At 40.6% G+C, this 14,523-nt stretch overlaps 1 protein-coding gene and 1 long non-coding RNA gene across 6 annotated transcripts; one reads left to right on the forward strand and one right to left on the reverse strand.

Annotated features, from left to right (window-relative positions):
- Nucleotides 1-1,673: 1,673 nt before the first annotated feature.
- LOC116042320 lies at nucleotides 1,674-10,211 on the forward strand. 5 transcript variants are annotated; one of them, XM_031288467.1, is made up of 6 exons: nucleotides 1,674-1,744; nucleotides 1,911-2,252; nucleotides 2,398-2,439; nucleotides 2,544-2,654; nucleotides 2,760-2,794; nucleotides 9,818-10,211. In XM_031288467.1, exons 1-6 carry the CDS (start codon nucleotides 1,699-1,701, stop codon nucleotides 9,938-9,940), a joined length of 699 nt encoding a protein of 232 aa, XP_031144327.1. In that variant the 5' UTR covers nucleotides 1,674-1,698; the 3' UTR covers nucleotides 9,941-10,211. The 5 variants fall into 5 exon arrangements, with proteins under 5 accessions (XP_031144327.1, XP_035849982.1, XP_031144325.1 ...); XM_035994089.1 differs by lacking the exon at nucleotides 2,760-2,794 and adding an exon at nucleotides 9,367-9,417 and having other exon boundaries at nucleotides 9,816-10,211; XM_031288465.1 differs by lacking the exon at nucleotides 2,760-2,794 and adding an exon at nucleotides 9,367-9,401.
- Nucleotides 3,869-4,661, reverse strand: LOC118493626. The gene is made up of 3 exons (XR_004895575.1): nucleotides 4,386-4,661; nucleotides 4,248-4,310; nucleotides 3,869-4,004 (listed from the first exon to the last, which is right to left on the reverse strand). It is a non-coding gene; the product is annotated as an uncharacterized LOC118493626 (long non-coding RNA).
- Nucleotides 10,212-14,523: the final 4,312 nt, after the last annotated feature.

The raw sequence follows: 14,523 nt of genomic DNA on the forward strand, positions 1-14,523 counted from the left end.
ACACCAGGTTAAAAATGAGGTTAAATCTGATTGGTTGCTAAGAGGGTCAAACTGTGGGATGCTTTAAACATCCGTCTTTGCCTTCAGTCTGACAATCACACTGTGTGTTTTACAAATATGGCAGCAGATTAGAATCTGCTGAAGAACTAACACGTTCTTTTCCTGCCATGTGGTTTCAAAAAGCTTCATTATGAACTGGTTTAACTTATAGATCAGTGATACCACGAACACAGGACAGACCACAGTTATAAATAAAAAAAAAAAAAATTTCTTTACAGTAAGAGGGCTTCATAATGTCTGTTAAGGCTTACTATAACAATCAATTTGCTTTTATTACAATTATCTTACGTGTTTATAATTTATTTCTTATGATTTTTATGTTTTGTTCATTACTGGATACTGAATCCCCTTCATTCATATATACTGTAAAAATGATTTTCTCTGGAAAAAAATGTGTCTACCTTTAGTTTAAATGACTAAAGTTGCATCTAGAATCTATGAATGTGCCGATATTTTACATTTTAAAAAGGTGTAACTGCTGGACACAGGATGTCTCCTACTTCACTGAAAAGTCCATACAGTGTACATACATATAATGCATATGATCCAGCATACTGGACCATGACTGGCTTCCAAACTAGTTGTGATGTCACAATATCCTGCTCGCACATACACGTTTAACAGTAAACTGAAACTGAGATTTAAGGAGAGTGCAGAGAAACTTTCCTCCCTCAGTAAATGAATGTGAAAACAACCTCTAGTATCAACAGTGAAGCTCAAACATCTAACGCAGGTAACAATAACCCCAAAAAAATGTTTTTGAGTATGTGTGTGTGTGTGTGTGTAGGGGCATGACCACATTGGCCAGGGTTAATGGAATTATTTTTTGGTACAGCATGTTAGGAAAAGGGCACAACTTCAGTAACTCAATCTACAGTTTTAACCGACAGGAAGACATTTACTCAAGTGCCTAATGCAGGGGTATTGCTGTATTTCGGAAGTTCATTTATTGCAGTGCGAAATAAATGTTTTTTAGGTAATTGTGGTAGACAGAGATCTGCAGTGGCTCCTAGAAGGGACAAGTGGAACATATGTGGTTGGCAGGAGTCAACTGATTATACGAGATTAGGGAGAATGGCGGTGTGTGCATGCACAGTGGTTCTCTGATCTGATAAAAGAAGCGCTGGGGACTTAAAGTGGCACACTTTGTTCTACATACTGTATGTGGTCAACGCTCCGCACTGTCAATTTGGGGAAATACACCTCGGCTCTGTCAACGCTGATTACTTTTCACACCTAGCAGCTTCAGAAATGTCAAAAAGTCAGCCAATGACGCAGTGATGGTAGACTGACTCTTAATGTGGACTGGACAAAAGACATGACCATGGGCTGCAGGATGGGTCAGATACATTTGCTTTACTGTGCACCTTGGCGTGTAACTGCATTCTTCAATAGGAAGGATCACAACAAACGTGCATGTCTGACCATCTGAGCTGCTGTATCCGACCATCAGAAGAAGAGTAACTTATGCCGTCTGAAATCATTTGAGGCATGCTTTGACTGATATTGTCTCTGGTACAGATATCAGGTGGGGAAAGATTTGAACTTCCTTGCATGAACTAATACTCCGCCCCTTAACAATAAAAGCCCCTTTACACTGATTTAGAGTGCCATTGCTGTTGCAGCGTTATATGCACAATGAGGAGCTTCACCTTAATATCAGCTTTACTTCTCTGCAGCCTCAGTAAGTATTGGTAATAAATTATTCTGAGCAGCAAATATAATTCTAATCTCTCTTTTATCCAGTAACCCACCATTATTTTGAACACTCAGATGACTTAGTATTGTACATGTTTAGAAGTTTCTTTATTGAGGAGTAACTCTCTTTCTGTCTCTGCTGTTTGTTTGAGGCTGGATCTCTGTCTCAGCTTCTGAGTCTCACACTGTGGAGGTCCAGTCTGGTGGAGACGTCACTCTGATGTGCTCCAACATTTCCACTGTTCCAACTCAGACAGAATGGTTCAGAGTGATCAACAGAACCAAGCCCAGCTGTGTCTCCTCTATGTACGGGTCTGATAGCAAACCTTCGTTCTGTGATGGATTTCAAAATAGATTTGAGATGAGCTCCAACATCTCTACTGTCTTTCTTAAAATCAAGAGAGTGGATTTATCTGACTCTGGACTGTATTTCTGTGGATTTTACATAGACGGACATACAGTCATCGCCAGTGCAACACATTTAAAAGTTCAAGGTAAGATTGTAGTTAAGCCTCAAAGATCTGTTTCCATCATACTTACAGTTTATCTCACATTTATTGTCACAGTCGTATGAAAACAGCATAAATACAAACAAGAAACCAATACATGTCAAATTATTTCATTTTTGTCTTTTTAAAGGTAACAGTGAATCTGATTTTGGAGTGGATTTAAAGCCTGAAAGTAAGGTTCTCCTTTTTCACTGTGCAAGTTTCCACAGAGCCAGTCATTTCAATATTAAACATCTCTTCTAAAAACAGATATGTATTCTGTCATTTGTCTTGTAGAGGAGTCTGATGGAATGACAAACTTCTTGATTGTGATCCTGGGTGTTCTGACTGTTTTCCTCACTATAGTCGTCATTGTTCTGGCTGTTATAATCAAGAAACTTCAGACAGGTACAGCTGATCTATAATTTGATGCAAATGATGGATAAATCCAAAGCAAAGTATACGGTCAATAATAATAATAAACTAATAAAACTTGATGATTTTTCCATTTAGCTGTGATTGAAGAACAGCAGCCAGAAAGAAACAAGGTGAACCCAGCATTAACTTATATAAACTGTGTGTGTGCGTGTGTGGTTTTGAAAATGTATACAAATACATGACAAATCTGTTAATGATCTGTGTTCTGAGCTGCTGCAAACAGCTAATTCAGGCATGCAGGAAGTCATCATATTCAAAGTAAAATGATCCTCAATAATTCCTAATTTTAAACTCTAATTTCAGCTGTGATCTTTAAACTGACAGTTTAGGTTCTTTAAGCAAAATTACTGGTTTTGCCAGCATTTGCTAGACCATCTGAACCCAGCCCCCCCTCACCCAGAAAAAGATAGTATAGGTTGATTATGCAAGCAGCTCATAATGACCCACAATTAGGTTTCTTGTTAGGCGGTCCCCTCATGGCTGAAGTAACTATCGCCAGACCAAACAAGGAAGTAAGTTGACAAAGTATAGGAGCGAAAAATTCTGTGTGAAGACGAAGCAGCCTGGGGGGTGGATGGGTCGAACAAACACACTCCCGTGTGAAACCAAAAGTTAACTGTCATTTTGAAATTAACCGAGTTTTAGTCCTTTCCGCAATTAAGTATGTGTTGTTATGACCCATTCTCATTTTAGTAGTTTTAAGGGACTTATTTTTAACCAATCCCTGATATTCTACTAACCCTAACTAAGTATTTGCGCTGCCTATTAACTACTCAATTTTCACAATGTTTACTATGTGTTTAAAACTGCACCTGTTACGGTAAAGACCTCATATTATGCTATTTTTGTTGTACTGCATGTAACCCTACGGTGGTAGTTCTGCTTATAAGCAGGCTAAGAATCTATTGTAGGAGTTATCTAAATCTAGATTCGATGAGGAGGTTGGTTTTGTACTAATCATATGGCAAGAAAACTCACAGATTCCACCCCAAATGAAGCACAGCACAACAGATTAAAGTTTGAATGAGGTTCTAAAATTATTTTCCTTATTTTCTTATTCAAAATTCAATATTTAGTTCAGTTCACACAACATCACTACCATTAATATTCACAAATCGGCCACAATTATTGTTGAGATCTCATGAAACAAAAAACAAAAGGAAAATCTTTCCAAAGAAACCACCCAATGTGACCGTTGCAGCGCTGTTAGATGAGGCAGTGGACCAAGGAACCAGGCACCAGGGTGAACAGAGAAGAATCCAGCCTCAATGGAAAGAACATCAGGGATCCGGGACCAGAGAAGCCTAAAAAAAAACCAGTCTACACAAAAATGTGCAGAAAATTAACTAATGTTCAACTAAATGTCCTTTTTTTCATCATTTAAAAGTCCATGTGTTCAATAATACAACTTAAAATAAAAATCAATAAAATGGAATTGAACCAACAAAAGTACAGTATAGCATAGTAACTAAAAATTGGCATACTTGACTCAAAACAAAATTATTTCCTTTCAAAATGCATTGTTTTCATTGTACTAAACAGTAGAATATACAACAAATATACCTGTGGGGTAACATCCACTGCTATTGTCGATAGCCAAACTGGTTTTTAATCCACTGAAATCCACTGTAACGTTGAAATGTAAACCTTTTAGTCATTTTAGCTTCAAGCTAATCAACACAAAATAATAGTTTCACTCACCGAGATAACTTTGTTTACAACAGATGTCGTGTAATGTTCAATGTAGTTCAACCTCGAGGATATATTTCAGCTTCTAGATCAATTTTAATTGTAATAGTTACTTCCGCTCGAGCTCCCGTTTTTCAGGCTTTTTTTTAAGGCAAAAACGAATGCCAGGAACAGCAGAAGAAGAACAAATGCCAGGAAACAGCAGAAAAAGAACGTTTCATTGTGCACTGCCACCTAGTGGCGAACTAGATATTGCACTTTATTCTAGGTTTAAGCGTTTGCATTAAAGATAATTTGCTTTACGCTTGTTGCTTTATTGGGGCAAAATGTACAGGGTTACATGCACATTGCTGCAGCTCCTCTTTTCACCCTGTGTGTTGAGCTCTCTGTTTTAGCTACAGAGTGAGACATCACACTTCTGTTCCATCTTTGTTGGAAGTAGCTAGGTAAGGACTACTAGCCAGTCAGAAGCAGAGTAGGGCGGGGCCTGACAAGCAAGCTAGCTTGGTTTGAGGGCGTGCCACGCTAGGAGCTAGGCGAGCATTATAACGTGTGTTACAAAATGACGCAAAATGATGCGTGTTTGTCCCAGAAGTAAAGGCTGGACTACAATAGAGCTGTTTGGAGCAGTTTGTGAACAGTGTTTTCTGTTGGAGATGGTAAGTCCCTTTGGGGTGGACTTTGGGCTTTTTCACTTTGTAAACCTATAACATGCATAAAAAGATATATAACACAATGAAGGAAAGGGAAAAAAGCCAAAAAGCATAATATGAGCATTTTAAATACAACAGTCACATTATTACATCGCCACTGTGCGGCGGGAAATAGAACGGTCCTACTGTATGTCGTTTTGGGAGTCTTTGGCAATCGACCTTTTCTGTTTGAGGATGTGTAGTCCGAAACAATTGAAAATGCCCCATCAGTTCAATCTGAAGATATTTTGTCAAGAAGGAGAACGTATGGCCTTTTTGCCAAGCCAGTTGCATAGAGTTACAATTAACAAACTGTTACAAAATCAAGTCAAAACTATTTTGAAATTAAAATATAACCACTGTAAGGTGTAGCAATTTTAGATCTGTGACCTATGTCCTATGAGTTTCAACAATCATGAGTTTTTTTAGTTTCAATTTAAAGACTCCCTATTATTGTATGTATATATATATATATATATATATATATATATATATATATATATATATATATATATATATATATATATATTAAAAAATATAATATTAAAAATATTATATTTTTTTGTGTATGTAATAGATGTATAAAATACAAAAAAAACCACATTTCACTCTAAAAAGAGCTTTCTCTTCCACAGACAGTACTTTTTCTCAACTGCCTAAAACGCCTCGCCCACATTCCCATTTGAAATTCCTCAATAAGTGATGTCACAGATTGAGAATGCCACCCCAGATTTTCAAATGTGCTGCCCATAGGTGCTGCCTGAGCAAGCACAGCACACCCGCTGGTGTGCTGCTTGTTTGAGTTTGGTTGACCAATCACAACAGAGAGGGCCAGCTGGCCAATCAGAGCAAACTGGGCTGAAGATCTTAGACAGGGTGTTTCAGAGAGAGGAGCTGCAGCAATGGGCAGTATGAGAAACATAATATGTTTTTTGAACATCAAAGCATGAAAACATATTCTAGTAGACCCCAAGAGTACAAATATGATGCTGAAAAGGAGTATAATAATCTGGGCTCTTTAAATTGCCCAACCCAGCTGTGATTCTATTCAAAAGCATGTTTCTTCTTAGCTAAACTGTGGTCAACACTCATTTTAAACGATTCCTTTGTTGAACTACCAAAAACTTGGAAAACTCAGTTACAGAGTGTGTGTGGTTCAGTGTGTGACTCTGAATACTCTGATTTACAGGATCTGGGCTCAGATGAACTGAACTACGCAGCTCTAAATTTCCAGGTGAAACCCAAAAGAAGCCGCAGGCCTGCATCAGAGAGAGAGCTGGAGCCACATGTTGTGTATGCTGCCACCAGATAGACTCAGGAAACATCTGGAACTGCAGCTCAGAGTGGAACTGATGCTTCATTATGTTAATCTGCTGATGTGTTTTTATGTGTGGGAGGAGTCTACTGCCAAAAAAAAAGATTTGGAAAAAATAAATCTTATTTTACGGTCTCATGTGTCTCTCTCTGGGTCAACGTGTCTGTCTTTCTTATTTTGTCTGAGAGGAAAAAGAGCATGCTTAATGTGTGATGGAGGAAGAGGCAGAAAGGACACTGATGGCTGCCAGACTGTTTGACAGGAAGAGACAGCAGGGTGGGGTCTGAGCACAACTGAGGTGAAGACCGTGAGGTGTCTGAGGTCAAAGCTCTGTGCAAAGTAAAAAAGAAGTGAAACTAGCTTACTTGTTTAGGTAAAAATTAAACTGCTTTACAGTACTGCTGTTCTCACAGAACACGATGAATGTTCCCTTAAAACATATCAATCACTCCACTCATCATCACCTTACACAAACTCACTTAACTACTTTACCTTCATACGCTACGTCAACATTTGTATTCAAAACTGAACAGAAAGGCCTGATGCAGCTGCTTCATTTTCTATTTTGCACATCACTCATCTATCAGGTTCCTGATGTTGAGAGCTGTTAACTGAAATACTTTCACTAAAGTGCAGGGAAGTAGGCTGGAATTAGTAAGTGGTATTCTCATCATCAACAGCACAAACAGCAGCATAAAGGAGAATGGTAATATCAAACAATACTAAGAGTCCAAAGCCATGTTAGTCTCTCTGTGAGGCTGTATTTAGACTCTGAGATGCTTTAATTTACTGTAAGAACATTAGCATGCTAACATGGTCACAGTATCAATAATACATCACACTTCACAGCAATCCATCCAACAGTTGCTGAGATATCTCACTTCAAACCACATATGTCAACCTCACAGTGGTGCTAGAGGAAGAGTCAGGGGATCTCTAAAGTCATTATGCTTCATCCTCTGGGGACCATGAATATCTGTACAAAATGTCACGACACTCCATATTTCATGATATATTGTAGTCTAGACCCAAGAGGTGGACCATTGACTGACTGACTGGCATTGCCATCGCTCTAGTGGATAAAAACATTCCATCCAAATGTAGCACCAATTTTCCAGAAAAATGGTAAAAAGAAAATGTGAATTCGGTGCCTGGGTGACCTAGTGGTAGAGCGCACGCCCATATATAGAGGCTCAGTTCTCAACGAAAAGAAAGTGGGTTCGATTCCGACCTTTCCGACCTGCATGTCATTCCCCCACTCTCTCCCCTTTCATGTGGAAGCTGTCACAAAAAGGCCTAAAAGTCCAAAAAAAAAAAAGAGAGTTAGTGCTGCAAATTCTCCAGTCGGTGCCATTAAATCATTGCAGATGATGCCCTTTTAAAGAGTGCCGATCAAATCACAACTAGTGGGAAACAATGTATTAAACGTATTACGTATTATGTTTATTTCAGGTATTAATTGGGGGAATATGACAGTCTCATTGGTCAACACATATCAGATGTTTTCATCTGCAGCCGTAGCGAAGCATAACAACTTGTTTGCGATATTTCAATATATTTTAAGTTTCCACAATTGCTTTTCATGTACTGTAAATAAAAAAACAAAGGAAATGGATTCAATAGAAGTGGAGAATGGTACTGAAATCTAAAAAAAAAAGGCAAGTTGATACATGACAACCTTTAGAATGAACCCAAACACTGTATCCAGAGATTGCAGCATCAAAATATGATTCCACTGGTCCCTCGCTTTTATTCTTGTCATATTTTATATGTCATACCAGACTGTTATGGGTTTTCAGTGATGGTTGTATAAACCTCCAGAAGTCACTGAGGAGTTCTTCTTTATGTATCTACAATTCTTAGTGACGTTTGTCCCAAATTGGATCCAACCCAGATATAAAATGTTATCATTAGATGTTGAGTCTCCAAGAACAAAACGTTCCTGAGCTTAAATATGTGTAAAGGTATTGCATTGGCAGGTCGCTGTGAGCGGCAAGATAAAAATCTAAAAACACCCCGCCTCTCTAAACTCCTTTATAAGAGCTCAGCGGTACGATCTATCTTTGCAGTGAAACGATTAAACTCAGAATGAGGAACTTCACCTTGATAACAGCTTTACTTCTCTGCAGCCTCAGTAAGTACTGATACTTGGTTATTCTCAGCACCAAATCATGTGGCAAATAACCCACAAATGAGAACTACTGAATTATTGTTGTTGTTGCCTTAATACAGTAACTGCTGCATTATACACTCAGAGATAACTCTCTTTCTGTCTCTGCTGTTTGTTTCAGGCTGGATCTCTGTGTACGGGTCTACTAGCAAAGCCTCGTTCTGTGATGGATTTCAAAATAGATTTGAGATGAGCTCCAACATCTCTACTGTCTTTTTTAACATCACAAGAGTGAATTCCTCTCACTCTGGACTGTATATCTGTGGATTTAACCAAATCAACCATACAGTCCTTGGCAATGCAACATATCTACAACTCCAAGGTAAGATTGTAGTTAATCCTCATAGATCTGTGTTTCTCATCATTTTTATAGTTTCTCACATTTATTTTCACAGTAGTATAAAAAAAACGGCATGAAGACAAATAAGAAACAAATATATGTCAAATTATGTAATTTATATATGTTTTAAAAGTGACAGTGTATCTGATTTTGGAGTGGATTTAAAGACTGAAAGTAAGGTTCTCCTTTTCACTGTGCAAGTTTCCACACAGCCAGTAATTTAAATCTTAACCATGTCTTCTAAAAACAGATATTTATTCTGTCATTTGTCTTGTAGATGGAATGACAAACATCATAAGTGTGTTCCTGGGTCTGACTGTCCTGACTGTTTTCCTCAATATAGTCGCCATTGTTCTGGCTGTTAAAATCAGGAGACTCCAGACAGGTACAGTTGATCTAATTCGATGCACATGATGGATAAATCCAAAGCAAAGTATAATTAACTAATTAAACTTTTGTCTTTTTTCCCCCTTTAGCTGTGAATGAAGAACTGCAGCCAGAAAGAAACAAGGTGAACCCAGCATTAACTTATATAAACTGTGTTATGGTTTTAAAGATGCTAAACCAGAAGATATCTTGTCATGAGAAAGAACATGTAGCCGTCCTGCCAGTTAGAAAATGGTAATTTCAAAATATATACAACCACAGATGCAGCAATTAGAGTTATGTTAATGAGCATCTGTCATATAATGTGTCCTATGTCCCAATGGTGTTTAAACAACCTAGGTTTTTTTGTAGTTTTAATTTAAATTGTGCTACGCAGATGGGATTCTATTCAAGATGTTTGTTCTTAGCTAAACTAAAACTGCTAAAAAACGATTCTTTGTGGAACGACCAACAAATCCACCAATTTTACAGATTGTTTGGCTAACTCAGCTACAGAGTGTGTGTGATTCAGTGTGTGACTCTGAATACTCTGATTTACAGGATCTGGGCTCAGATGAACTGAACTACGCAGCTCTAAATTTCCAGGCGAAACCCAAAAGAAGCCGCAGGCCTGCATCAGAGAGAGAGATGGACCCACATGTTGTGTATGCTGCCACCAGATAGACTCAGGAAACATCTGGAACTGCAGCTCAGACTGCAACTGATGCTTCATTATGTTAATCTGCTGATGTGTTTTTATGTGTGGATAGTGTGTGGGAGGAGTCTACTGCCAAAAAATAAATTTAGAATAATGTCTCTGTATTTGCTGTTTGTTGTTTCTTTCTGTCTCTCTCTCGGGCAGAGTGTTCATCTTTCTTATTTTGTCTGAGAGGAAAAAGAGCATGTTCAATGTGTGATGAGGAAGTGAAATAAAGGACACTGATGGCTGCCAAAATTATTTTAGGGGGAGTGAAATGGTGTGATGGTGTGTGGAGGAAGGAGGGAGTGATACACATCACTTGTTTGACAGGAAGAGACAGCACAGTGTGGTCTGAGAACAACTGAGGTAAAGATCATGAGGTCAACGCTCTGTGGAAAGTATAAAAGGAAGCAGTGTTACTAGCCTACTGGTTAATGACTAAAGGAAACTAGCTGTACAATTCCTATTCTCACAGAACACAGACAATGCTCCCTCAAAACATGTATATCAATCTCTGACACTGTTAAATCACTCTGCTCATCATCACTTTACATTAACTCACTTAACTAGTTTACCTTCATACACTACGTCAACATTTACATTCAAAACTAAACAGAGAGGCCTGATGCAACAGCTTAATTTTCTATTTTGTTTTTCATTTTGAACATACTCAGCCATAGTCTACACTCTGAACTATCAGGTTCCTGATGTTGAGAGCTGTTCACTGAAATAGTTTCACTAGAGTGCAGGAAAGTGAGCTGGAATAGGTATTCTCATAATCAAGAACTCAAACAGCAGCATGAAGCAGACTGGGGATGTTAAGCTAGACTAATACAGCGTTTTTCCATTACATGGTACGTGCTCGACTCACCTCTACTCGTCTTTTTTGGTTTTCTATTATGAAAAAAAGTACCTAGTACTAGCTTACAGGTACTTTTTTTAATATCACCTCCGTCGAGGTTCGAAGCGAGCTGAGGCGATACCAAAAGGTGACGTGAAAACCTGCAGACTACTGATTGGTCGGAGGGAATCGTCACTACGTCATCATTGCTAGCGACAGACGGGGGTGTCCTGAACAAACCCACCATTTTTAAAGGTCCCATGGCATGAAAAATTCACTTGACGTTTTTCAACATTAATATGAGTTCCCCCAGCCTGCCTATGGTCCCCAAGTGGCTAGAAATGGCAATAGGTGTAAACCGAGCCCTGGGTATCCTGCTCTGCCTTTGAGAAAATGAAAGCTCAGATGGGCCGATCTGGAATCTACTCCTTATGTTGTCATAAGGGGCAAGGTTACCTCCCCTTTCTCTGCTTTGCCCGCCCAGAGAATTTGGCCCACCCATGAGAAAGAGAGAGACATCATGGCTTAAAAACAAGCAAAGCATGGCAGTTGGGCAAGGCCACACCCCCACCCTCCACCTTGCCCCCCCTCTCTCCTCCTCAATAGCATTTAAAGCTACAGACACAGAAATGACACATCCTAAGTAAAGCTCATTGTGGGACTGGCTCTAGTGGCTGTAATTCTGCACCAAGGCTGAATTTCGGGAAAGCGACTTCAGATACAGTATTAGGGGACCACTAAGGTCTATATAAAAGAGACTTCAGATACAGTATTAGGGGACCACTAAGGCCTATATAAAGAGACTTCAGATACAGTATTAGGGGACCACTAAGGCCTATATAAAAGAGACTTCAGATACAGTATTAGGGGACCACTAAGGCCTATATAAAAGAGACTTCAGATACAGTATTAGGGGACCACTAAGGCTTATATAAAAGAGACTTCAGATACAGTATTAGGGGACCACTAAGGCCTATATAAAAGAGACTTCAGATACAGTATTGGGGGACCACTAAGGCCTATATACAACGGACTAGATCTTTACTCTCGCAAGGATCCTGGAGGGAGCCTGGGAGTATGCCCAACCGGTCTACATGTGCTTTGTGGATCTGGAGAAGGCGTATGACCGGGTCCCCCGGGAGATACTGTGGGAGGTGCTGCGGGAGTATGGGGTGAGGGGGTCCCTTCTCAGGGCCATCCAATCTCTGTACGACCAAAGCGAGAGCTGTGTCCGGGTTCTCGGCAGTAAGTCGGACTCGTTTCAGGTGAGGGTTGGCCTCCGCCAGGGCTGCGCTTTGTCACCAATCCTGTTTGTAGTATTTATGGACAGGATATCGAGGCGTAGTCGGGGTGGAGAGGGGTTGCAGTTTGGTGAGCTGGGGATCTCATCGCTGCTTTTTGCGGATGATGTGGTCCTGATGGCATCATCGGCCTGTGACCTTCAGCACTCACTGGATCGGTTCGCAGCCGAGTGTGAAGCGGCTGGGATGAGGATCAGCACCTCTAAATCTGAGGCCATGGTTCTCAGCAGGAAACCGATGGAGTGCCTTCTCCAGGTAGGGAATGAGTCCTTACCCCAAGTGAAGGAGTTCAAGTACCTTGGGGTCTTGTTCACGAGTGAGGGGACAATGGAGCAGGAGATTGGTCGGAGAATCGGCGCAGCGGGTGCGGTACTACATTCAATTTATCGCACCATTGTGATGAAAAGAGGGCTGAGCCAGAAGGCAAAGCTCTCAATCTACCGGTCAGTTTTCGTTCCTACCCTCACCTATGGTCATGAAGGCTGGGTCATGACTGAAAGAACAAGATCCAGGGTACAAGCGGCCGAAATGGGTTTCCTCAGGAGGGTGGCTGGTGTCTCCCTTAGAGATAGGGTGAGAAGCTCAGTCATCCGTGAGGAGCTCGGAGTAGAGCCGCTGCTCCTTCGCGTCGAAAGGAGCCAGTTGAGGTGGTTTGGGCATCTGGTAAGGATGCCCCCTGGGCGCCTCCCTAGGGAGGTGTTCCAGGCACGTCCAGCTGGGAGGAGGCCTCGGGGAAGACCCAGGACTAGGTGGAAGGATTATATCTCCAACCTGGCATGGGAACGCCTCGGGATCCCCCAGTCGGAGCTGGTTAATGTGGCTCGGGAAAGGGAAGTTTGGGGTCCCCTGCTGGAGCTGCTACCCCCGCGACCCGATACCGGATAAGCGGATGAAGATGGATGGATAAGGCCCATATAAAAGAGACTTCAGATACAGTATTAGGGTACCACTAAGGTCTATATAAAAGAGACTTCAGATACAGTATTAGGGGACCACTAAGGCCTATATAAAAGAGACTTCAGATACAGTATTAGGGGACCACTAAGGTCTATATAAAAGAGACTTCAGATACAGTATTAGGGGACCACTAAGGCCTATATAAAAGAGACTTCTGATACAGTATTAGGGGACCACTAAGGCCTATATAAAAGAGACTTCAGATACAGTATTAGGGGACCACTAAGGCCTATATAAAAGAGACTTCAGATACAGTATTAGGGGACCACTAAGGTCTATATAAAAGAGACTTCAGATACAGTATTAGGGGACCACGAAGGCCTATATAAAAGCATCCAAAGAGCAGCATGTCATAGGACCTTTAAATAGTTTAGCCAGCGGTGTTTTTTTTGCTGCCTCCAGCTTCTTTTGAAACAAAATGTGTCATACCGAGAGTCAAAAATAAAACACCTTCAACGTTCTGTGTGTGTTTGTCGTGTTAGGTCACGGTAGTTTCCTGCGCCATCGCTATGACGACCAGCCACGCTTGCCTCACGCATGAGGCCGTACTGAATCTGCAATGGAAAATGGAGGACGGGGCACTGCAGCCAAGTCGAGCCGAGCCAAGCCGAGTAGAGCTAGTACTAGCAGTGGGTAAGCGCCAATACTGCGTCCCATTTGTACTCGGAAGTCAGACTTTCCGAGATCAAAGTCGTAAAAATGCCCCCTGATCTCATATTTACGAACCTCGCAGTACCCCGAGCTCAAAATCGAACATGGCTGCTCCGTGCATCAACAGTTGTGGAAGCTGTAGTAATATAAGGTTGTTAGCACTTCTGTCTTATTTGTGTCTCACTAAATCAGTCGTACACACAGTCCTGTCCAACTTCTATCTGTGGACATGTTGTTACGCTTTTTGCATGCACCAAAGTGCACCACAGTGTAATCCGTTGTTAACTGTTGGTATTACTAACAATGGCTAACCTGGCTAGAGCTAAGCCACAATGATAAATATGCCTTGTAAAGTACCATTATGCACTATAAAGAGTCCACAGCCATGTTAGTGACTCCGTGAGGCTGTATTTAGACTCTAAGATGCTTTGAGCTATAAGTACGTTAGCACGCTAACATGTTCACAGTATCCATGTTAGCGGACATCACATTGCATAGCAATCCATCCAAAACCATGAAAGTCAACCTTACAGTGGTGCTAGAGAAGAGTCCGGGGATCTCTACAGTCACAAGTCTTCATCCTCTGGGGACCATGAACATCTGTACAAAATATGACAATAACATTTGTTGAGATATTTCAGTCAAATGTCAAAAAATTTGACATCCAAATGTAGCTAAAATTTCAAAACCAAAATGCGAATTAATGAAAATTCCCATCCACTATTGTTAGGTACTAGGTGTATTAGGAGTTGGTTTATAGAGAGTTGGTGCTGCAAATTCTCCAGTTGTGGGCCATTAAATCATTGCAGATGATGTA

Source organism: Sander lucioperca, chromosome 17, assembly GCF_008315115.2.
Source record: "Sander lucioperca isolate FBNREF2018 chromosome 17, SLUC_FBN_1.2, whole genome shotgun sequence".
NCBI lineage: Eukaryota > Metazoa > Chordata > Actinopteri > Perciformes > Percidae > Sander > Sander lucioperca.